General features: G+C 35.0%; 1 protein-coding gene and 1 pseudogene across 2 annotated transcripts; one reads left to right on the top strand and one right to left on the bottom strand.

Annotated features, from left to right (window-relative positions):
- Positions 1-418: 418 nt before the first annotated feature.
- On the bottom strand, positions 419-14,582 carry LOC106067243 (cytochrome P450 2E1-like). Of its 2 annotated transcripts, none has more exons than XM_056033189.1 (8): positions 14,519-14,582; positions 12,746-13,202; positions 11,303-11,463; positions 9,702-10,053; positions 8,205-8,357; positions 7,129-7,285; positions 6,558-6,709; positions 419-5,902 (listed from the first exon to the last, which is right to left on the bottom strand). In XM_056033189.1, the coding sequence occupies exons 2-8, from the start codon at positions 13,104-13,106 to the stop codon at positions 5,712-5,714; spliced, it is 1,527 nt and encodes a 508-aa protein (XP_055889164.1). In that variant the 5' UTR covers positions 13,107-13,202; positions 14,519-14,582; the 3' UTR covers positions 419-5,711. The 2 variants fall into 2 exon arrangements, with proteins under 2 accessions (XP_055889164.1, XP_055889165.1); XM_056033190.1 differs by lacking the exon at positions 14,519-14,582 and adding an exon at positions 13,410-13,430.
- A 3,080-nt stretch (positions 14,583-17,662) lies between these two features.
- LOC106053456 (neuromedin-U receptor 2-like) lies at positions 17,663-18,752 on the top strand (annotated as a pseudogene).
- The last annotated feature ends 5,126 nt before the right edge of the window (positions 18,753-23,878 follow it).

The following is a 23,878-nucleotide window of genomic DNA, read 5'->3' as shown; positions in this document are numbered from 1 at the left end:
CCCCTAGTGCCTAAAACAGTATGAATCACTCTTCCCCACCTGGTGCCTAAAACAGTATGAATCACTCTTCCCCCCTAGTGCCTAAAACAGTATGAATCACTCTTCCCCCCAGTGCCTAAAACAGTATGAATCACTCTTCCTCCCTATGTGGCGGTGTCCATGGATGCTGAAACAATCCAAATGAAGACAACCTCGTTGTACCTTCATTATGGATTTATGAAACATGGATACAAGCTGGGATGCAGCTGAAGCTGTTGTTAGTGGCCAATCGCAATGGAGTCAGCTTGTCACTTTAGAAGCAGGAACTGACAGTCTAGGTCTGTGTTCTTTAGTGGTGGGATTCAATCACTGTTTTATCATGCAAGTCTAAGTAAGTGGTAAGTTTACTAAATTAAAATGAAACAAACCAAAGAAAGAATTGTTATTGACTATTTGTGACATTTTATTAACGACAGCAATAAAAGTAGATCATAGTCTCAATCTGCAATACAGGAATGTCCATTCAGTATGAATTGAAGAGAAACAAGCCAAATACAAACATAAGATTGAATGAAATGAAAACACACATCTGTTGCATGTCACAACAAGAGAAGTTACACACCTAACACATCACATGGAGGAACAGAGAAGCTTGCTGAGAAACTTGTATTCTTATTGAAATAAATGACATTGGCACAAGTTCTTGTTTAAATAGAATACACAATACAAACCTAATTTCAAATTTCAAATTTTATACAACTGAATTGTACATGGCCAACACAGTTCAAACACAATTCAAACAAACATAACTGACAAAGAACTTTGACAATTCCTTTTTTTAAAAAAAAAAACAACAAAAAAACAGGCTAATTCACATTTTGTAAAAAATTTTGTTGAGATCAAAACTTCCTGAGGCTCCAACATGTAGCGTCAAAGTGAATTATGTAAAATACTGAGTGGCATAAAGAAAAAAAATAGTTGTATCTGAACTCTATGTGGAGACATTTTATGTTTACTTCAAACTAATGGAGTTGAAAATCCAATTATTCTTTACATGCACAATAGCAAAAAAAAAAATGTTCAAATTTTAATGTCTCATTAGTTCCCTTTTTTAAATTGAATGAAATCAACACTCAGTTGTTGACTTGATGAGACTAGCTGCATACATGGGACAATGAACAAGTGTCTTAGCATTGGTATCCTACAACAGAGACATTGAAGTAGAACTTGTATCACTGTTGAGATGGTAACAAAAAGGTCAAGATTATCTTGCGACACACACATTATCAAATCAAGTCAGAAGTTCAAATGTCTGAGACTTGTTTCTAACAGACACACACACAGATGAAGCATTTATTTTACAAAACATGAACATATTCTTTAATCATGGCCAGGACAATGTTCATCGGAAGTTCAAGATCTAACAAGTAAAAAGAGATTTTTAAAAAAAGTTTTGTTGAAGAAGAAAAGAGATAAGAAATATTAATAAGTAAAAGTAATTACTACATACTTAAGTTCTCAGTGCCTCTTAACTATTTGTACTTTTGCAACACTTGGTCACTTGGCTTCAAGTAAAAATTCAGAAAAAAAAATTTTTACTTAACAATATCTGCAAATGATTTTTTAAAAATAAATAATAAGATTCATAAGAATTTGTGTACTATACCTTGTTAACATACAAAAATAAACAAGTTTTGTTCAGAAAGCAGTTTAGAGTAAGCAGATTGTAAACTGTATAAATATACAACCTATTTATAAACAAAACAAAGGGCAAGGGACACAACCTTGGCTTCATGGAAGAAGTGTTTCATGGAAACACAAGACTAGATCAGTGTTACTTAAAAGAGACAGCACTCTAAAATGGTGCCCAAACTACTTAGATCTATGTAATGGTCGCCAGAGTAAACTGTTTACCTTATGTTGTTATATATCATCAATAGCCTATTAACCCTTAAAGTGCTGAGCTTATTTACAATGAGTGCTTTACAAAATGGAATTAAAATTATAGGCTAAACAACCACACGCATCTAAAGGGTTAATGAGTACAAATTTAAATCTAAGTCAATCAGATTGGAATAACACAAAGGTCAACCCCTTCTTGAGTTGACTGCCATGAAGTGGATATATATAAACTGTGGAGTTTTACCTAATGGTTTAGCCTTAGAAAAAGTTTCTGAAAAAGTTTTGGTTCTTGTTCTTTTATCTTACATATACAGTTCTGCACACACAAATAAGTTAGTTCAATGGATATATAACAATGTACTTTGCAATGATATCAGTCAAGGCAGTCCATTCATAAAATAAACTCTGTTTCACATTTTTAAGCTTTAAGTTAGAATTAAGTTTTTAAACTTCTAAACTGTTCCATGGATTATTATCTATTTTACTATACTGTATGTTCATGATCTTTTAAATGGATTTCAACTGAACTGTTGAATCTTTGGCGTACTGCTCTTATAAATCTTATCCATATGTTTATGTATAGTTGATTAATAAAAGAAAAAAGTGAATATAAAATGAAAATAAAATCATCAATAACAAACATTGTAAAGTACACATTTTTTTATAGTCCTGGATACATTTGATTCTTATGCAGTAAAATTTTAAAAAGCCTTTTGCCTAAAACTAAAGTAGGGTGAAGAACATTTCTGAATACTACAACATTCGAGAAACACTATGAGAGGTCATACTAGTGGCCAGCTAATCTTCTTCTTCTTCTAGCCAGCTTTTTGCTGCTGAGCTGTGGGCTCTTTTGCAGGATTGTGCCAGGGTAAATAGTGTGCTGTTCTGTGGCCATCTAATCAACAAGATTCAAAAATTTTAGTTTTATACTCGTTCTCATTGCAAGTTTTGAGGATTGCTATCTATTACAAAGATAAACTTCAAATTCACACATGGCCTAAAGTGTGCCAATGTACGCAATAAATCATAATCAATCAAGATAAAATGTTTTCAAATCACAATGCAAAAAGATTTATACAAATATAACATGGGAGAAAAAAGGCATAATTAACTACGACATAACGCAACATTCTTCAATAAGGAACGTACGTTATTTATAAAAGAGTAGCTCAAATGTGAAATGAGTACAACATTTCAATTTATAAATTTAATAGTGAGTTTTAAATTTGGTTTGGTCACTTGGATTGTTTCCCAATCTTGAGTTTAATCAAAAGAGTTGAAATGAAGGTTAAATAACAGCCAGTAGACATACATGTCCAACATTAAACATTTCTACAGAGCACAATCAATAGAACAACTATGGAAGTAGTTAGGTTAAATATCAATACTTTTGTTTGAAAATAGTCAACATGTAACACAAATATCAAATTACACATCGCTGACCATCGATTATCTAACAGCCAACGTTTAAACCAGTCATTTACTAGGCTAACAGTTAACTATTTAGTCGGTCAATTTCTAGACTAACAGTCATCACTGACCATCATTTATCCAATCAACACTTAATCTAAACCAGTCAATTACTAAGCTAATAGCCAACTATTAAGCCACTCATTTACTAGGCTAACAAACGATTAATCCTGTTAATTTCTAGGCTGACAGTTAACTATTAAACCAGTCAATTTCTAGGCTGACAGTTAACTATTAAACCAGTCAATTTCTAGGCTAAGAGTTAACCATTAAACCAGTCAATTTCTAAGCTAAGAGTTAACTATTAAACCAGTCAATTTCTAGGTTAAGAGTTAACTATTAAACCAGTCAATTTCTAGGCTAAGAGTTAACTATTAAACCAGTCAATTTCTAGGCTAAGAGTTAACTATTAAAGGAATGAAAAAAATATAGTAAAAAAAATAATAAGGAAAGTCTATTTTGTAAATTAAATCTATTCAATTTTTATAGCATTATTTTGTTAATTTTTTTACAAATAATTTTATTATCTGCCAAGTGCATATAGAAAGTAATCAAGTCCAACATTTTTCTAGATTTTCTGTTCAGGTCAAGTTGATACAAATTGATTTAGTTTTTAACATTTTGTTACTGGACTATACAAGAAAGTTGAAAGTGCAAAAAAAATGCATGTTTTAAAACATGTTTAGGACATATTGGCACTATTTAAAAAATATTTGTAAACATTAGCTTGAACACTTTTGTGTGAACAGCCTACTTCAAGGTTGTGTTATACCCTCAAATTAAAATTACATAACACAAACCATTATTAGAAAATAAATTACATTTTAAGGTTGCTATGTTTAATATTCTAAAATAACAAAGCTAAGCTTCGACATTCAATCAAAATCTAACTCCTAACTTTATACAAATGTACTAGAACATTTTCAAAACTATCTTATTGTAGACATTTTAATTTACAAAAATATCAATAATTTAAGAAGATTTGACAATGTAAAAGATCTTTAAAGAGTTTCTCAATTTAATAAATGAAGAATGATTGGTATTGTCAATCATAAGATACAAATTCTGAAAAATCCAGTATGTGACTAATTTGATTGCTTATACTTATATCTATTAACTCAGTGCGGAGCGTCTATCCCAAATTAATGTCATAATAGTAATAATGAAGATTTAGATCTTGAAGCAGACTTGGGCATTATTAACATTTAGATTTAGAATCTAGTATTGTCCTTAGGCCTTGGCCTTAGGCTAGGTCTGGAATGTAGATCAAGATTGACTAGATCTATGCTTTTATCTTTACACCTGGATAGATCTGACTATAGATCTAAGCCTAAGATAAATGAAAACAACAGAAATGATAGATCTATATCCAATATTCATCCATGCTCTGCATTTTTTTGTTATATTTTCTAGCAATTGTTTTTAGTATTGTTTATCGGTAAAAATCATCACCATGACTATATATACTGGTTCAAGTTGCACTCTGTCTTGTAAATACTCCAAAAGGTTTACTACTAAATTAAAGTGAAATATAAAACTATTCTAATTTATCCCACAGAACAGTAATAATGATCTAGGTCTAGATCTTAGGTCAAATGAATTAGAATTGTTATTGTCCTTCTTCTAGTTTGAGACTTAGGCTTTGATCTCTTGCTAGCCTATGTCTTGCACTGGTCTAGTATAAGAATGAAAGATGTCCTAGGCAATTAAAAAGAAGATAAATCTAGATATAAATCCCATTGATTCACATGTCATAATATTTGAATACATTTGATTGAGAAATTTAGTACTGGTATTTATTGTTATTGGTAGTAATGAAAAGTGCAATAATTGTTCCCTTTTTCCTGGCTAAAAGGCCGGGTAAAAATCATTGGCACTTAAATAATATTTTTTTTGTTTTAACCATGTTTGTAACATTTTCCTTTTTTTTTCTAAATAAGTAGCATTGTTTTGAAAAAAACAACAACACAGCACTCAATGATTGTAACAGCGATTCCTTAAAATTTCAGTTCAGCAGTTCCTAACCCAGGAGATGACAAAGCTTTCTATGGTCCCTCTTTCAGGGAGAGGATAATGGCTAAGGACTGCTACTGATAGTAATGACTAGAAATTTATAGAAGCTGAATCAATACTGCTCATAAAACCTGATTTCTAACTTTTTTATTGGCTATAAAAATATGGGCTTTTCTAGCCTCAAAAAAAAAAGAACTTTGAAGGTGCTGTACTCTAATTTTAGAAAATGGAGTTATAAGTCAAATGTTTGGGAACCACTATTTATGACAAACACAGATGTTTGAGCTAATTTGTAATTGGTAGAACAAACATATTTTACTTTTAGATAATCATGGCCCAGCCTAATATCACTGGCTTTTCCTGCGGGGCACAAATTTGCATTTGAAGTTTGGAGGGTAAGGAATGAGGCCTCTCTTCCTCTGAGATGACGGCAGACTGCCTTGAACTTCAGGAAGAATATCAAAGTTGTATAATATAAATGCAAGAAAGACGGATGAGACACTCTCAGCTAGGAAAGATGCTGGACAGCAACGTGTACCTGATGAAAAAATTAAAATAATTTAATCAATGATGGAGGAGTTTTCATTCATAATTTGTAAAAAAAAAATATATACATATTTAAGTAATCCTAATTATTACATATTCAAGGTCACTGAACTGATTAATATTTAAATTTATATCATGATCATCATCAAACGCTATTTGAGTGAGGGCTTGAGAGGCTCAAATCCTGTCTTGCAAAAAACCCTGACAGAAACCCTGCTGTTTTGCGTAATGCATACATGTCACGATACAGGTCGAGAAATTGTGGTTTCCCAGACATGTCGAGACGGAGATCAACATCTGGGGCAGTCAAAAAGAATATGAGACACGGTTTCCTCTTCTTCCCCACAGTGGAGGCACCGTGACTCAAAGTTTGGCCATAGCTGTGATAAAAATGAGCCAACAGGACAGTGGCCTGTCCTGCAATGTGGTGTAAATTTATATTGATTTTCTATATTATTTTGGAATGCTGTTATCTTTTAACTGTTTTTAATGGACAATAATTTTACATAAGCTAAGTGCTTTGATATCACAAAAATATTGAATAATCAAACATATTCAGTGTAATTATTACTTCTAAAAACAGGTTTATAACAAGACAAATCTATATGTAAGATTGAACCACTTGAAACATGCAATCTATATCCCACCTAGAAAGAAAGGTTTAAATTCATGAGGAATAGAGAGCTTGCCATCAGAGTTAGTAAATCTATCTGGCTTAAACTCTTGTGGGTCACCCCAGACATCTTCATCCATCATAAGTGAGTCTAGGTTAGGAAGAATGACAGCATCTCCGGGGATCCTGAAATGTCAGATTGAAGATATAACCAAAGCAAAGAATTCACATTCCAAAAAAAAAATGAATTAAGTAGCCTCTTTCATACCCAGCAATCTATAGGGGGCAGATGATGTAAAGGTCATCTGTTTCTATGACCGAGGGTTAACAATGGTTGTCATGTGACTAGGTCAACAACCGACTGCCTTTACTTTTCCCAACTAATGTCAGGTACCCATTAGAACTTGGGGATTCAAGAGGGTCCTCAAAATCATGAGTTCAAAGACTCAGAGACCCATCAGTTTTGCGTTTTACCACTCTGATACCATACCTCCTAAATAAATAAATACAATACCATTAAAAAAATATCATTGAATAAAAAGATTTTCATTTGCATAAAAAAGCCTAGTTTTCATGATACAGAATTTTTAGTAAGGAAAACCTACCTGTAGCCTTTTAGAAATTTTTCTTTGGCAACCGCATGAGCCATTGAAATAGGGCAAATGTTTGCACATCGCTGAACTTCACAGATAAATGCTTTAAAGAATACTGGCAGTTCAGGTTTCAACTTTTGACTCCCATTTACCTCTTCAGAAGTTGCCTCTAGGTTCATAAAATATAAAACTTAATGTTAGTATGAAAAGTTAGGATATTAAAAATTACAAAGCAGAAACAAAAGACATTGAGCCTCTAGGTTAAGTGTGGTAGCTAAGCTCAATCTATATTAATCTATGAACTGCAACAGTGACCACTAGACTAAGACTTTAACGTCACAAACCTTGTTTGTTCATAATAATGGGAGGGGTAAATTTTGGGAAGCTTCCAGTTACTGATAACATGACTGTGGCTATCATTCAGGGGTGAGATCCTGGTCAACAGGGGCACATGGTTGGCAGGTAGAGTTGAAGTTATGAACGTGAGTGTGAAGGTGGTAGTTTGCTGTGTGTGTGACTAGCTTTTTTCTTTTATTGCTTATTCTGTACATACATTGGTGTATTAAAGTAATACAGCTTCATTGATCTTATGCACAAGTTGGTTTGGTTATTTACGACAGAGAGTGTGCAGAGTATCTCACAGATGTTCCTGTCTTCCTGTTGGTAAACGACTTAAGTGGGGCTTGGAGTGACTCGACAGCAATCCAACCCCTAGACAACAACCCCAACGCAACACCCATGGAGAGGCAGTTTGTGACATCTATAAATGTTTAGGATTGATTTCTAGACTAACAACTAAATTGCAAGAAATATAACCTTATTTTTTTTGTTTTGTTTATAAGTTATGGGAGATTAATATGTCCTAGTCCAAACTTCCTGCAGGACGACAGGGGATGAACGTAGGTACCATTGTGATGACAGTCCTAAGCCTATACCACACAATCAGGCAACAACCCATATTAAGTAATGAATACAATATAAAAATGTTCTATAAATGTATCTTAAGATCAATGCCCAGTTAAAATGTTAATCATACAAACAAGGTAAGACTTAATAAATAGATCTCAAACTATTATATGAACAAATACCTGTTTTTGTAAGAACTTCATCGATTTGTTCTTTCAACTTGTCTTGCACTGAAGGATTTCTCAAAAGAAACACTATAGCCCAGTATAAAGTGGCTCCAGTCGTGACAGTGCCATGCCAAAGTAAGTCATACAACACAGCCTGGCAGCTTCTTTCTGATCAACATAAAACATGTTACTGTTATTATAAAACCCAAAGAATGCTACAATTAAAAAGTAAATCTATTATTTAAAATTAAAAATCAGTGCTGAGCTTGCATTCCATATGTATAAGAACTTGAATGAAAGAGCTTTTATATGTTCCTTTAATAACATTAATGTGATCTAAACTTCTATCATACATTCGTGCAATCTTATCTTATCTTATATAATACAGACATTACTTAAAAAAAGAAGATGATTACGTCCTACGCGTCATGCATATTTATCAATTACTTAAATTCTGCCAAGTCACTGGTTTTCCTGGCTAGCTCAGGCAACCCATTCCATGCTCTAATAGCACTAGGGAAGAAGGAGTATTTGTACAAATTTGTCCTAGCATATGGGACGAGGAATGTGCCTTTATCTTTGTGTCTTTCAGAGTATTTTATTAAATTTTGTTTTTGTATTTGAAGATTATGGTTCAGTGTTTTATGTATGATTGCTACTTTACTTTTGAGCCTTCTAAACTTCTATCATACATTCAGTTAGTCAAGTAAATAAAAAATGACAAAGTGGTAGAAAAAAATAAAACAAAATTATGTAACATATTTAATACAACCAACTTTTGTAACTTTAATTTTTAGACATTAAAGCTGGTGAAAAAAAAAAATTTGTTATAAGAGTTAAATTTAAAACCAACACAAAACCAATACAAAATTACCAATCATAAGATATTATGGTTTCTAAACAAAACAAACTAATCCCAAGACTAATTCGAAAAGGCAAACTTGTGAAAGGTAGTAGAAATTCTGATGTAACTAAAGGGGATCTTGATATTGAGAAGGCCGCACTATGTGGAGAGAGGTGAGGACATGGCAAGCTATGGACAAGATAGTGATGATCTCCAGCCCTGGTCATGCAATATGCTCAATGGACTTTCCTTCGGTTGTCTAGAAGGTCCTGGGTTCATACCTTTCCTGCTGCCATCCCCGGTCATACAGCAGAAGTTTTGGGGTAAGATGTAGATTATCTTCAGCTCTCAAGGAACATCCAAAATATGTAAAAGAAACAAACATTTTATAACACGCACACAAGGGGCCTCCTTTCCCTGTGCTAAATATGGGTGGTAATATTTCTCCAGAATGGGTCTCTACAGCCACACAAACAAAAGCTCTATGAGATGAACAATTGCTGTCAGGCAAACGAAAAAAAATCAGTTCAAGTTATTTTGCTAGTCAACTTTAACATATTAGTCGGACATGAGTGAGCTAGCAAGTAATCACATGAGCCTTGGTCTAAATGGATGTGCTTGCAAAAGGTACCTCAACAAACATAGCTCAAATAAATTGACCTACAAACCTTCCACTGTTGTTTTCTCCACCCCTTTCTGAGCTTTCATCTCCTTCAGGTAGACATCCAGGAAGTCCACAACCTTTTCATCATTGTACTCAGTGCGATGCTCTTCAAATATTGGGTTGATAATTTTCTGATGAATTTCTGTCATGTTGATTCTTAGAAACTTCACATCAAAGAAATCACCCATAAGAAATTTTTGGAACGGAAAGAAATTTGGGTACTTGCTATCAGAGAACAGTTCCAAGTTCTCTTTAAAACGCTCAACAGCTTTCTCTAATCGAACATCTTTGTAGTCCATACGACGAGAGACCAGAACTGAGGTCAAGGCATTGAACACAGCAGAATGGAACAAAACCTACAAGAAAAAGAATTAAGAATTTCCAAATATGTTGCAAAAGAGTTACAATATTTCTTCAGATGTATAAATTAGTGTGTCACAGTATGGTTTGAGAGACACTGTGACATGCAGTAGTCAAGGTTCACTGAGAACACTTATTTATCATATTTCATGTGGAAAGTGAAATCTAGTTGGGAATTATGGGTAAGCCTCGTTTTGGGAACTGACCACATGGTCAGAGATCCGTAGTCACTCTGGCCATAGAAGTGAATGGACGTATTATTTGTATTGTTTAAAAAGCATTACTAGATGTGTCAAGGGGAGGTATGGCAAAATGTTACTTTGATATTTTGATATGTTAGTTATATCCCTTTGTTATGTGAATAGTATTGCACGTGTTATGAACTGAATGGTTAAGTCTTCCTTGAATGTGTGAGAGAGTGTGTTAGTTAGTGAAGTCTTGTTCCCGTCCAGGAAGGTTGGATGTTTCCTTCCTGGACTGTTGCTTGTATTATTTCTTGAGAGTAATATAATTGTGTGCTTTATTTGATATTAAAGAGTTTTTGGTATTCATGAAAGATGGAGTTAAGAGTTGAAGTTTATTAAGTATTAATTGTTCTTATTTGTGTAACAAGTATTTGTGTAGCATGTATTCATTAATTGGTATTGAGTAATCGTGTAAACCCCTAACAAGCAAAGCCAAAGACAAGAAAGAAATGAACCCTGACAAGATGTTGTTATTATGTATACTTGATATATAATATTCCATTGGATCTTACAGTTAATTTTATGAAGTACTACTTGTATTGCTATTATGGCTGAATTTGCCACTGTGTTATTACTTTACATTTAATAAATATATTTGTCTGCTGAATAATGAGTTGATTAATAGATATCAATGTTTGTTGTGCTACTCTAGCTATAGTAGACATCTGTGACAATAGTTCAAGAGAACAGAAGACCAGTTTAGTTAATACTCAGCAGACACTTTAATAAGCACCAGAAAAGGTGTTACAAGGTGACTGCTTCAAATAGCAGGTAGACTAGTTTGATCTCTTTTAAAATTTATGGCTAAATGAATTTTTTTTTTTACTTGAAAATAGATATAGATAATAAACTATCAATATGATTTTAATACATTATTGATCTGACATGTTCCCAAATGGATGAAGTTATTACATCTAGAACAATTCATTCATTATAAACAAAGTGTATCATATCTAGTTGAAACTGGAAACATTAGTTTGGTGTGTGTTAATAAACTTACAAAGACATCCTCAGCCTTAGCTTCTCCTGCTCTTAGTGCTGTTATCAGATGTGAAGCCTCTCTGTGTATGAAGGTGGAACTATTGGGCTTGACATGTTCTAGACCTGCTTCTGTAACCTTCCTTTGTTCTCTCCATTCCTTGCCTGAATTGCAAATGACACCTAGAAGAGCACAGATGAGGAAAAGAGTTACAGTAAGAATTCAAAGACTTTTCTCAAAGACTGTGCACTTTTCAGTCTAGGCATATTATATGGTTCAATTGTTTCCTTACAAAAACATAAATAAATAATAAATAAGTTACCATTATTTCTTTTCAGTGGCTATTAAACCAAGGTGGAGTTACATTATTATCAACCTCCATTTGGGCGAGGGCTTAAGTGAGTCCAATTCTCTCTTCTCTTTTTTAAAGTCTCGAATAGAAACAGTTACAAACCCTTGCTTTTGCAAGGAATTATTGTATATTTTCATGAAAACTTAGATTAGACAACTTTACAACACACATAAAGAACAAGAGATGTGACCTTTAACCCCTGCGGTGAAAGTACAATGAACCACAGTTCATCTTAATCATGACAAACACAAACAAATGGGGCAATGGCAAGTCCTGCACTGATCTATAAAAGCTTATTCGGGCCTGATTATGCTTCATAAGCTCCCAGACTTCATGCCCTAACTCTTAAGACACTTTTTCTTGATTAGCAGCATGGTCAAAGTTTCTTTAAAAACTCAAAGGTTGGTGACAGATCCTCCCTAGATAGATGCTGTAAGAAAGTCACACAGAAAAGTGCTAAAATATTTGTGCCCTGACCCCTGCCATTGCAGTCAATAAATTCCAATACAACTGCAATCTGTAATGTTGAAGAACTGGTGTATTTACCATGTTTTAAGGAGTCCAATATAAGTATTTTAATTTTAGTACAGACTCCACAGAATGGGTGATTAGTCACTGTAACATAATAATAATAAGGCTTGTCTTTGAGTCCAAAGATTAATGAGGAGTTCAGTGTTTCCATGACTATGCAGCCCCAGCTGCGACCAACAAATTTTGCCACATCCAGAGCAGACATAGGCCTAACCATTTTCTGCCAGTGATCGATTTAGATTCTTCTTTCACCGTCTACATCTGTCCTCAGCAGTGGATTTCTTTTGGTCTCAAATGTGTATCCTGCAGCCTTTGTAAAGATTTAGAATATCAAAACTAGAGGCTGAAGAGAGTCTAATTTTAATTTCCCGCCAGTGATCGATTTAGATTCTCTTTTCGCCATCTACATCTGTCCTCAGCAGTGGATTTCTTTTGGTCTCAAATGTGTATCCTGCAGCCTTTGTAAGAATTAAGAATATCAAAACTAGAGGCTATATAAAATTATTTCAAAGTAGTTCTAAGTAATTTTTAATGAAGTTTGACGCACTAAGGTTTGACAGCAACATGAGAATAAGACTTACCAAAATGAAATAAGTCACAGATTCTTGTGTTAGGTCTCCAGTGGAACTCATCACCACGTGTGAAGAAAGCTTCTTTGATGGCAGCATATCCATTCACTACAATAATAAGCTGAGCATCTACGTAAATGCTGAAAACTTCACCCAGCTCCTTGCGCAGTTTCCGAAGCGTCACTATCGGATCTCCCCGCAGCAGTGGTCTGTGACCTATGATGGGGAATATTATCCATGGGTTTGGAGGTATGTCGTAGGGGCGTCTGATAGACAGCCACAGCAATAGTGAGGAGACTGATACTACAGCAGAAATGTTTGGATGGTTGTACACTTCCTCAATGATGAACTGAACTGCCAAGAGGACTGACATTGCAGAGGACAGTAGTGCTTTTTTATAAACTTGATTAAAAAAAGACTATATCTGTCAACTGTATTTTTTTAATCAGTGGAATGAATCATCATAAATCTGAAAATAAAATTTTTAATAAATTTAAGAAATCTCTCAATGGGTTAGTAGACATAGTCACGTGATTTGGACACGGCAGACATATTGGTGGTAAAAATCTGGTTTCTATGCACAATCAACAAACGCTTTTAGGCACTTACCATGGATGAGTTGAGTAAAGAAAGATATAGTCAGAAAATTTCAGAAATAAATAATATTGATCCTTACACTTTGAAAGCAAGCCAGTGTAATAAAGAAAACGATTTGCTGCCCTCCTTGTGTTATCCAGATCACTTCACTTAGATCTTGTTCTACTGAAAGTGCTTGGCTTACATTACACAATCACAAAGGATGAATTCAAGGTAGGAGTTAGGAGTGGATTTAATTTATTCAATTTATTGTTAAACCTAGATTAGATCTAGATCTACTAATCTAGACTAGATTCTATTTATTTATTAAGTTAGCATATCTAGACATCTATATATTTATTTATATTTTTTTTACATTTATAATGATAAATATAGATATAGACTGAACAGTCAATATTTAGAGTTCTAAAGAGACTATTATATTGTCTAGGACTAGTCTGACTAGATAATAGTGACTAGATCTTAGAACTTAGTAGAAGGTGTCTCAGCAGTCTAGATCTAGACTTACAACTGTATATCTAGAATCTAGAGCTAGATCTAATAATTAATATTAAATAATACAAGTATAGATTATAAAAACATGATTCATCTAGACTCTAGATCTAGATCTAGATCTAAATCTAGATCGTGATATTATAAATAGTCTATAATTATAATAGATCTAGGAATCTAGGCTAGAGCTTGAGTCTATATTCCTAAGTAACTTACTAATAGTAGAGTAGAGATCTACACACATAATTGACATCTAAGATTAGTAAGTACTGAGTTAACTGAGTACTGTTATTTTAAATCACAATATAATCTATTTCAATATATCAATTCAATATGACTCAATAGTATACTATGATACTATCTATTCAATAATCAATTCAATATGATGAATAATAATTGAATATCATGATGATTTAAGACATTTATTTCTGACTCGACTCTCGAGCTCTAGATTGACTAGATCTAGATTATTATTATAAAAATTAAAATTAAAATAAATACTCAAACTCCAAAAAATAAATTATAGATATTATAGATATAGATTGACAAGTCACAAGAAGAATCTAGATTTAAGATTTTATTTAATAATGGTAATCATGAATGTGAGCGTCAAAAATGAATGATTCACCAAAAATTTTTTTCTTAAATTTAAATACAATTAATAAATGTAAAATAATAGTTTAGATGGCCAAATACCTATACATGCCGCCATGTTGTTTTCAAGCATATTGATCTCCCTTATCTATATTGAACTTTAAATAACTTTTTTAAAAGAGAGTTGTTTTTTTTTGCTCTTATGCTGTCAACTTATGTTTTTTTTACGTCTATTTGCTGAAATTTAAGGTCTAAATAAAATGTTAACAATAATTTGAACTTATTTCTTCTTTTTTCTTCTTATCAAATTATTAATTTACAAAAATATCTGGTAAACAATTAGATCTATAATGATCTATTACGTCACCAAGCAAAGCGAAATATTGATAAAATCAAATACAAATATGCATGCATATTTACATGTTTAATTATTTTTCTTTTGAACAAAATTATGCTTTATGACTGAGCGATCTATAAAGAGCAATGACATAATACTGACAAGTAACTTGATCAAGAAAAAAAAAACTCTGCTCCTCTATTTACGATTTGTTTAACAATGTCTGGTTGGGGGTGGGTAGCGATTCCACCTACCGCCTCCGCCCGGCGCCTTCGACATAGAGGAGGTCACGCTCCCCCTCTCTTTTCATCAATCCACTAGTATTACATTCTGTTACGGATTCCAAAGCCAGTTTTTCTCTCCTACCGTACCGTAGTACCGTACCGGTGACTATTTTCTCCCCTTTCTTCTTCTGTACCTTTCAACCGAGAGCACGCTACTCTGCCTCATCATGGCGCTCGTGTGGAAACGACCATTAGAGGAAGTGGTTAGACTAAATGGGTAGCAACACAAGACTCCCGTGGGGATGCCCACGGGTAGACGAGTCCACCCATTGCACGGGCGGAGTTGCAAAAGAGTCCCCATAAACCTGTCACACATTCATGCGATGTTCCTCAAGGGACCGTTACACAAATGGCGAGTCCCCCACGGTTAGCTTGGTATAACGAAGGAAAATGGCGGAGGCTTCCGGTGTCCTCGGCCTTCGGCCATGTGCAGCCAAGCATGCGTCGGGGGCCAAAGGCATTGGAAAAAGCAATGTTTTACATAGGCATTGACTCGGGTCTCTCTCAAACAGAACTGTGTTCCCACAGGTTTTTTTTTTTTTACTGTTTGGCGTCCAAACAGTTGTTTTTTTCAAACTTTGAGCTCGAAGAGCCTTCGGCTCAGCTCATAAGACGATCAAACGGTACCTTTCAACACGCGCCGACACATAGGCCTACGATCGTAGTCTTCACGGCAGAACTAGGTGTGATGTAATCACCTCTCCCTGTTCAGAGCTTGGCCGGCGCCCTGGCCGTATTACGTCAGCTACTGTTTGGATCACCGGTATGCTCGTAAAGGGGAAGGGCAAGGTAAGGTGAGTTACCTTGGTCAACACTGATCTCGTCGTTCACTTTCTTTGTTAGATCACAGACATAAGAGTTCAAATGAGGTCCAAGTCGAGACAAGGACTAAAATGTGTCGTAACATAAACGATGTCCCGATCAAAACTCTCGTGGTTGGATCCTATATTGTCGGCCAGTTTCTAAAGCTGTTATGTATGACTTATGACAAATACACCCTGCCCTGCTTGTCGTTGTGTCTTCCCCCCCGCCCTTCCCCAATTTGGTCCAGAGAAGTAGTAACACTCATACATTTCATCTTATCTTATATAATACCGACGTTACTTCAAAAAACAAGATGATTACGTCCTACGCGTCATGCATTTAGTCATGCATATTAATCAATGACTTAAATTCTGCCAAGTCACTGGTTTTCCTGGCTAGCTCAGGCAACCCATTCCATGCTCTAATAGCACTAGGGAAGAAGGAGTATTTGTACAAATTTGTCCTAGCATATGGGACGAGGAATGTGCCTTTATCTTTGTGTCTTTCAGAGTATTTTATTAAATTTGTTTTTGTATTTGAAGATTATGGTTCAGTGTTTTATGTATAATTGCTACTTTACTTTTGAGTCTTCTGTCCTGAAGGGTTTCTAAATTTAGTGATTTTGACTCTAGTCAAATGTGAATATTCGTTTGTTATGAATCTCACTGCTCTATTTTGTGTCTGTTCCAGTTTCTTAATGTTTTCTTGAGTTGAGGGGTCCCAAACAGAGGATGCATATCCTATTATTGGCCTAACCAAGGTTAAATAACATTTTAGTTTTATGTTCTTATTTGATTTATAGAAATTTCTTTTAATAAACCCTAATGCTTTCTTTGATTTTTTGATAGCTTCATCAATATGGGGATTCTATGACAGTTTTTCATTTATTATAACACCTAAGTATTTTGCGTTTTTACTCTGTGTTACTGGTTTACCATGAATAAGATAAGTGGAATTAATTTGTTTTAGTTTTTTTGTTACTTTTAATAACTGACATTTTTCTGGGTGGAAAGACATGCTTCAATTTGATTCCCATTTCTGTAATTCATCTAATTTTCTTTGTAAAATTTCTGTATCTTGTGTTGTTTTTATTTTTCTATATATTATGCAATCGTCTGCGAATAATCTGACTTTTGTTCTTGAACTAATGCAATTTGGTAAATCATTATGTAAATTAAAAATATTAGTGGACCTAAGACTGTTCCTTGAGATACGCCTGAGTTTACTGTTATTGGTGTTGATTTAGAGCCATTTATTATTACAGTTTGTTCTCTCCCTATCAGAAAATCTTTAATCCACTGATGCAGTGAACCATCAATGCCAAAATATTTTAATTTTTTAAGCTAACTATGGTGGTGAACTTTGTCAAAAAGCTTTGGAAAAATCTAGTAAGATAGCCTCTATTTGCTCACTGTTATCTAAACCTTTTGAAAAATCATCAATTAGTCCTATTAGTTGTGTTTCACATGATCTATATTTCCTAAAGCCATGTTGGTATGGAGTAAGAACATTATGTTTGTCTAAGTGATTTATAATGTTGCTACATATTATGTGTTCTAGTATTTTACATGTGATGCTAATAAGTGATACTGGTCTGTAGTTTCCTGGGTCCGATTTTTCTCCTTTTTAAATAGAGGGGTGACATTAGCTTCTTTCCAGTCCCTTGGTACTCTGCCCTTGTTATATTGCTTGGGTAAAATCTGCGTTCAATATTTTCTAAAGGTATGTAATGTACAGATCAAATCTTTGTAAATTTATTTGCTAACGCGCTTACGTTTTTCCTTTTTCCAGACTCTGGGTGAAGAGAATATCAAAACCAACATGGCGGCAAGTGACGACGAGAACTTAACCACCACTACAATGCGCGCCCTGTCGCCTCACACGTCGCCCAACACCACAATGGAGCTGATCGCCATACTCGAGCGCCTGTCGCCCCAGAGGGTGCTGGAGAACGTCCCCGCCATGATCTTCGTAAGCTTCCTCATGTTCATCGGCGTCATCGGCAAACGCCCTCGTGGTGTACGTCTGCAGGCGCCGCTTCCGGAAGACGCCCTCCAACTACTTCATCCTGACCATGGCCATCTTTGACCTGATCGCCTGCGTCATCGGCATGCCGACGGAGATCTACGACCTCAACAACCTCTACACCTTCTACAGCATGGTCGGCTGCAAGATCCTGCGCTGGTGCGAAACGTTCACCGTCTACGGCTCGCTCATCGTCCTACTGGAGATCGGCTTCGATCGTTACTTTAAAATTTGCCGCCCCCTCATGATGGTCAGTTTGTCTAAGATTAGATTTCTTTGCGCTATGGCTGTTGTGTTAGCTGCTTTAGTGTCCATCCCAGTGATTCTGTTGTACGGCATTGACCCAAACCATACGTCCGTCCCTGATGTGTACGGCTTTGACTGTTCTATCTCAGAAGATAAGAATACAACCTTTCAGAAGGTGTTCTACTCTGTGCTGGGGGGGTTGTTTTTATTCTGATACTCATTATTCTAGTCTCCCTCTACATGCGGATTTGGATGGAGATACGATGCCGGAGAAGGATGGTCATTGGAGATCAGATCGCAAAGGATGAGAGCAACGACTCGAGAAAGAGGCTTCGGATCAAATACGTGCCGAGCGTCAGCGAGGACGAGGCTCTGAACAACTCCGTGCATCAGAGTAACAGCGTCTCCATGACGGAGCTGCAGATGAATAGCAGTGGTAAGACGACCTTGACCCAGACATTCGTGGAGCGGCGTACCAAGATGCAGTCTATCGCAATGTACGCCTCGCGCCTGAGGGTGACACGGACCACGCTGATGCTCTTCGCCGTCACGGTGGCTTTCGTTTTTGAGCTACCTCCCTGCCCTTGCTTGGCCTTCAGTGACCTCTCCGTCATCAGCAAAACAAAAATGGGTTTATTGATATGTGTGTTCAAGGTATGTGTTCTCGATGACCTTTGCCCAATCTAGCGCGACAGTCACCGACCTATAAACACACTTGCACGTTTAACTTAATTCACTATATACGAACAGTTCAGATCAAAGACATCTGAGAAACGGAGGAATTTCATATACCCACGTCATCTTTCCATTGTCTGTATAGTCCAAAAGGAGTTGAAGATGTTCTGTATTTTGGGACATTTAAAAATATTTTACAAAATTCTGATTATTTTTTAAAATTGTTCAGTTTAATATCAATTCTTTATTCTGGATGTTTTAAATTGTTCAGTTTAATATCAATTCTTTATTCTGGATGTAAGTTACTTAGAGGCATCGACAATATGAGCATAGAACATCTTTAAAAATATTATACAATCTAGTCACGTAGTTTTTGGTATGTTAAATGTTCAGAAAAAATCTCATCTCGTTCATGTAGGCCTATTCATGGCCGGTGTCCGCATTCTACTGTTGCTTTACAAACATCTTATCTTATCTTATATAATACAGACGTTACTTCAAAAAAGAAGATAATTACGTCCTACGCGTCATGCATTTAGTCATGCATTTAACCAATGACTTAAATTCTGCCAAGTCACTGGTTTTCCTGGCTAGCTCAGGCAACCCATTCCATGCTCTAATAGCACTAGGGAAGAAGGAGCATTTGTACAAATTTGTCCTAGCATATGGGACGAGGAATGTGCGGATGTCCGGACTGTTTCAAATATGTGGAAGACTATAGATTTCTCTCAACATATGATCAGGGAATACTCTCATCTAGTCTAAATACGTTTGTAGATCTACCATGAATTATTTTATTGGCTTGTTCAGCAAACAGTTTGACTGAGAGACTTGAACGTGGAACGTGCTTTGTGTATGTATTAAGTCATAGCAAGTACTCAATTTGTAGAAACAAAAAGATGAGAGGAAAGGTCAGGGACGACTCAAAGACAAAGCTGAATGCTCTATATAACACGGATCTCTATACACCACAGCAGAAGGAAATTATAAAGCTGTCAAGTGTAATCTCGATCCAGGAGTAAATACATTGGTAGAAGCGATCAGAAGACTTCGAATTGAGTTCCACTAAATCTGTGAAAGTACATTGAACTATCATGTATTTCAAACCTATATTTAAGCTTGACTCAAACGTTATTATCACTGGCGGATCCAGGGGTGGGGGGGGAGCGGTAGGGGCGATCGCCCCCTTCCCCCACTCGGCCGATCCTCCCCCCCCCCCCTTTCGGACGAATTTTAGTATAGAATTCACACAATTTGTATACGAATTTATTACTTATGTTAATAATATATACTAATCATTAATATTTCAACCTATTTTTAGATTATTTCGCCCCCTCCGTCTAGTATGTTGTCCGATTTGGTGGGGTCGGGAGGGGGCGATGGTATCAATCCCGCCCCCCCCCCCACCCATACACTTTCGAGTGGGGGGGCCGTCCAATTTATTTGTAGAAATCACAGCTTTCTAACATAAACAATTAAATATCTATATGATTAAAAATTGTTATTGATATTTTAACCGATCTTTATATTGTGTCGTTCCCTGTTTGCCGATTCGGGGGGGGGGGGGTGAATACCTCTACTGCCCTTCCCACCTTAACCCTTTGAGTGGGGGGGGGGCGGTCCTACTTTTATGGAGAAATCATAGTTTGTGAACAAAATTAATTCAATTAATAGGCCTATATAAATTTTATATTATGTCAATCCCCTTCTGGTATCTTGGCCGATTCGGTGGGGTTGGGGGGAGGGTGATAGCATGTATTTCCCTCCCACTCTAGCCCTCTGAGTGGAGGGGGGGGCGGTCCTATTTTTTATGGAGAATTATAGTTTGTGAACAAAATAAGTTGAGTCGCCCCACCCCTATTCTTTAATGCCAAATGCAATATTTAGCAGAAATTATTAAAGGAGCGAGGATTAATCGTTTTCACTCTACCGCCCCGCCCATTTCCAGACAGTTTATGTAATTTCACATGAATTTATCATAATTATTTTAAGAAAGTTAGAATTCAAACGAAATTTTTAGTATAAGAGTCATGATTGAGATGAGTTCTAAACCCAAATAATTTACATCCGTAGTCGCCTTTTCCCAACCTTTACTGAATCTGAAATTTTTCTAGTTAAATAAACTTGGGACTATAACTCACAATTTATACATTAATTGTATTGAATATTATTTATCAAATAATTCTTTTTTCGGCGGCGATCCTCAAAGCCAAATCTAAATATGTGGGTATCTTATCTTCTCAAGGAACAAATCGGTTTTATTTGCAATGTAGGAGAATGCGTTTCTGCAGTGAAGAATGCAAAAAAAAAAAAACACTTTGAAGAATGCAAGAAAACGCATTTGGCGTCGGGGCTTAGCCCCGAATTCTTTTTATGAATAATGAGCTGTATATGTCAAGAGAATGCGTTTCTGCAGTGAAGAATGCAAAAAAAACGCTTTTGGCGTTGATAAGCATTGATAAGTAGGCCCTAATGAGCTGTATATGTCAGGAGAATGCGTTTCTGCGGTGAAGAATGCAAGAAAACGCAATACCAAATATAGATAGCATTGTATGATATTGTATGTCGAAGAACCACTCACTTTAACGATTTGGAAACAGACTGTAGTCAATTATTTGCACACAATTCAAAGACTGAAAATTTAGAAAAATATTCTTAAAACAAAACTTTTGGGTTTTATATTGGCAATTGCTTTTATCTGACTATTTTTATGATCTCATGGTCTGATAGACCAGGGATAATATAATCTACTACTAATCCAGGTCTGTTGGTTAAGAAGAGATCTAATGTGTTGTTTAATCTATTTTACTTTTTAATGATTTGATCTAAACTTACGTTGTGTAAAGTTTCTATGAAAAGCTCTTTTATGTCCTTAAGGTTTTGGTGTTTATCTATGAATCTATGGTTAGTGTTTTCCAATTTATATCAGGTAAATTAGTTCACATAAGTATAAAATTAGAAAGGACAAGATGTATTTAAGAACGTTTTCTTTTAAAACCGGATACACATTTGTACCCCACAAAAAAGTCCATAAGGAAATCATTTGACCTTTAGAAAGGATTGCTCCTATGGTTATACATGGATCGGGATCTCTTTACCCAAGTCCTGTTTCAAGGTTCCAATGATTGCTCTTCTTCTGCATGCGACAAACCTTCAGACATGGATGATTTTATAATGTTAAACTGATATCTTAACTATTCAATATTTTTGTTTAAATCATGGAAATAGTTTTTATAATTTCATTCGCCAATTCTCCAAATATTGAGTTATGTATTTCAGATATCAGTGTAAATGAACGTTGAATATTAGAGACTGATTGAATGGTGTAATACTGGGTTCCTACTTCCTGAAGTGCTCTAGACACGTGACGAGACAAACACTATACGACTGACTCAAGTCCGTTCAGCAGACAACATGAAGATTTTATTTACAACATAATAATAATATACTGCACTCCTTGTTAGTGCTACAAGTCAAGAAATAATAATCCTATCCGCATAACAGCGGTATCAAAAGTATCAATCACGTCCGCATCTCAGCGGGTAACAATAAGAACAATTACTACTAGTGACACTGGAGCTTCAACTATAGATATCCATTGAAATACGAATAATACCTTAATATCCAATAAGCACATTATGAAATCAACTCTCAAATATTATTAATCAACAATGACTAGTCCTTCGACTCTCATGCTATATGCATACATATCCACCAGTCCAGGAGGAAACGTCCAACCTTCCTGTACCGGGAGCAAGACCTTACTCATTTGACTTGACTGAACTCAAAGTCAACTTTATTCACTCTACTTCCTGTTTTCTACATCAGGAATTCCACGTGTCTTTTAAACTATTAACATGACGTGAACTTTAGATCATGCAATGTCAACTAAGACTGTGACATTACGCCCTTTCCCTCAAAAAAAGATTTTGCCAAAAATCTTTCAAAATCTACGTATCAATACAATTATGTGTATAGTCACATCTTTTGAGAGAAATAATAATATATACAAATGTACAATGTGTTCTACAATCTCTTGCACATGTCTTATCACGCTATCAAAAATTTGATGAGACTAATATATGGTCTCATTTGATCTTACAATATTTGAAAAAATATTTGTCTGTGTAGACAATACTCATAGTTGTCAACATTATTTGAAAAAGCAAGTTGTCTTGTTTTTGTTTTTTTACACAGAATTTCAAAGTAAATTCTCAATTCATCAATAGAATGCTTTCAATATTAATTTTACAACAGAGTGAGCAGCCGTGAAAAATGCTCGTATACTAATATACTTAGTTTATCCAATCAGGTTACATAATCAAATGAAAAATATTGACAATGGTTACATGGTCAAATGAAAAAATATTGACAATGTTCTTTAAAATAAATCAATGCAAGTGAAATGTATCTATAATAAATATTTATGTTGTCTCAATGGTTTATGTACGAAAATAATGACAATGTTTTGACAATGCAACTAAATCATGAAAGTCAAGAACACATATTCTTCAATGATGATTTATGGGGAACGTATCTAAATCATCAAAGTCATAAGCATATTAAAGCGTGAAGGTCGTTATCATGATATACATTTGGTTCATATGTCTTACTGTGAGCTCAGGTTGCTTTAACAAATGTATAAGTTACAATCTTCTCTCAAAAAAATGAATCAGCTTTTCACATTACACAATATCAAGTATATTACTTTGAGCCATTAATAGTGCTCCAATAGTCGTCATCGATCAAATACAATGTTCTTTCAAAAATCAAGTATATTACTTCGAGCCATTAATAGTGCTCCATTAGTTTCTCATATTAAATACAATCTTCTCAAAAATCAGTGTCTACATCACAAATCATCAAATATATTACTTCACGAGCCATCAATAATGCTCCATTAGTTTCTCATATTAAATACAATCTTCTCAAAAAATCAGTGATTACATCACACCTTATAAATATATTACTTCATGAGCCATCAATAATGCTCCAATAATTTTCTCATATCAATACAATATTCTTCTCAAAAATCAGTGTCTACATCACACACTATCAAATATACTACTTCACGAGCCATCAATAATGCTC

Source organism: Biomphalaria glabrata, chromosome 6 (genome assembly GCF_947242115.1).
Source record: "Biomphalaria glabrata chromosome 6, xgBioGlab47.1, whole genome shotgun sequence".
Lineage (NCBI taxonomy): Eukaryota > Metazoa > Mollusca > Gastropoda > Planorbidae > Biomphalaria > Biomphalaria glabrata.
The sequence above is the reverse complement of the archived record's forward strand: the minus strand, read 5'-3'. Positions and strand labels throughout refer to the sequence as shown.

What these genes read in the sequence shown, in the direction of transcription:
- LOC106067243 (XM_056033189.1), bottom strand. Translation starts at nt 13,106, where the DNA reads ATGTCAGTCCTCTTGGCAGTTCAGTTCATCATTGAGGAAGTGTACAAC. An exon ending in GGAGAAAACAACAGTGGAAG is followed by an intron (nt 8,358 to 9,701) that starts GTTTGTAGGTCA and finishes TATGTTGATCAG; the next exon opens with AAAGAAGCTGCCAGGCTGTG. An exon ending in AAATTTCTAAAAGGCTACAG is followed by an intron (nt 6,710 to 7,128) that starts GTAGGTTTTCCT and finishes CTGACATTTCAG; the next exon opens with GATCCCCGGAGATGCTGTCA.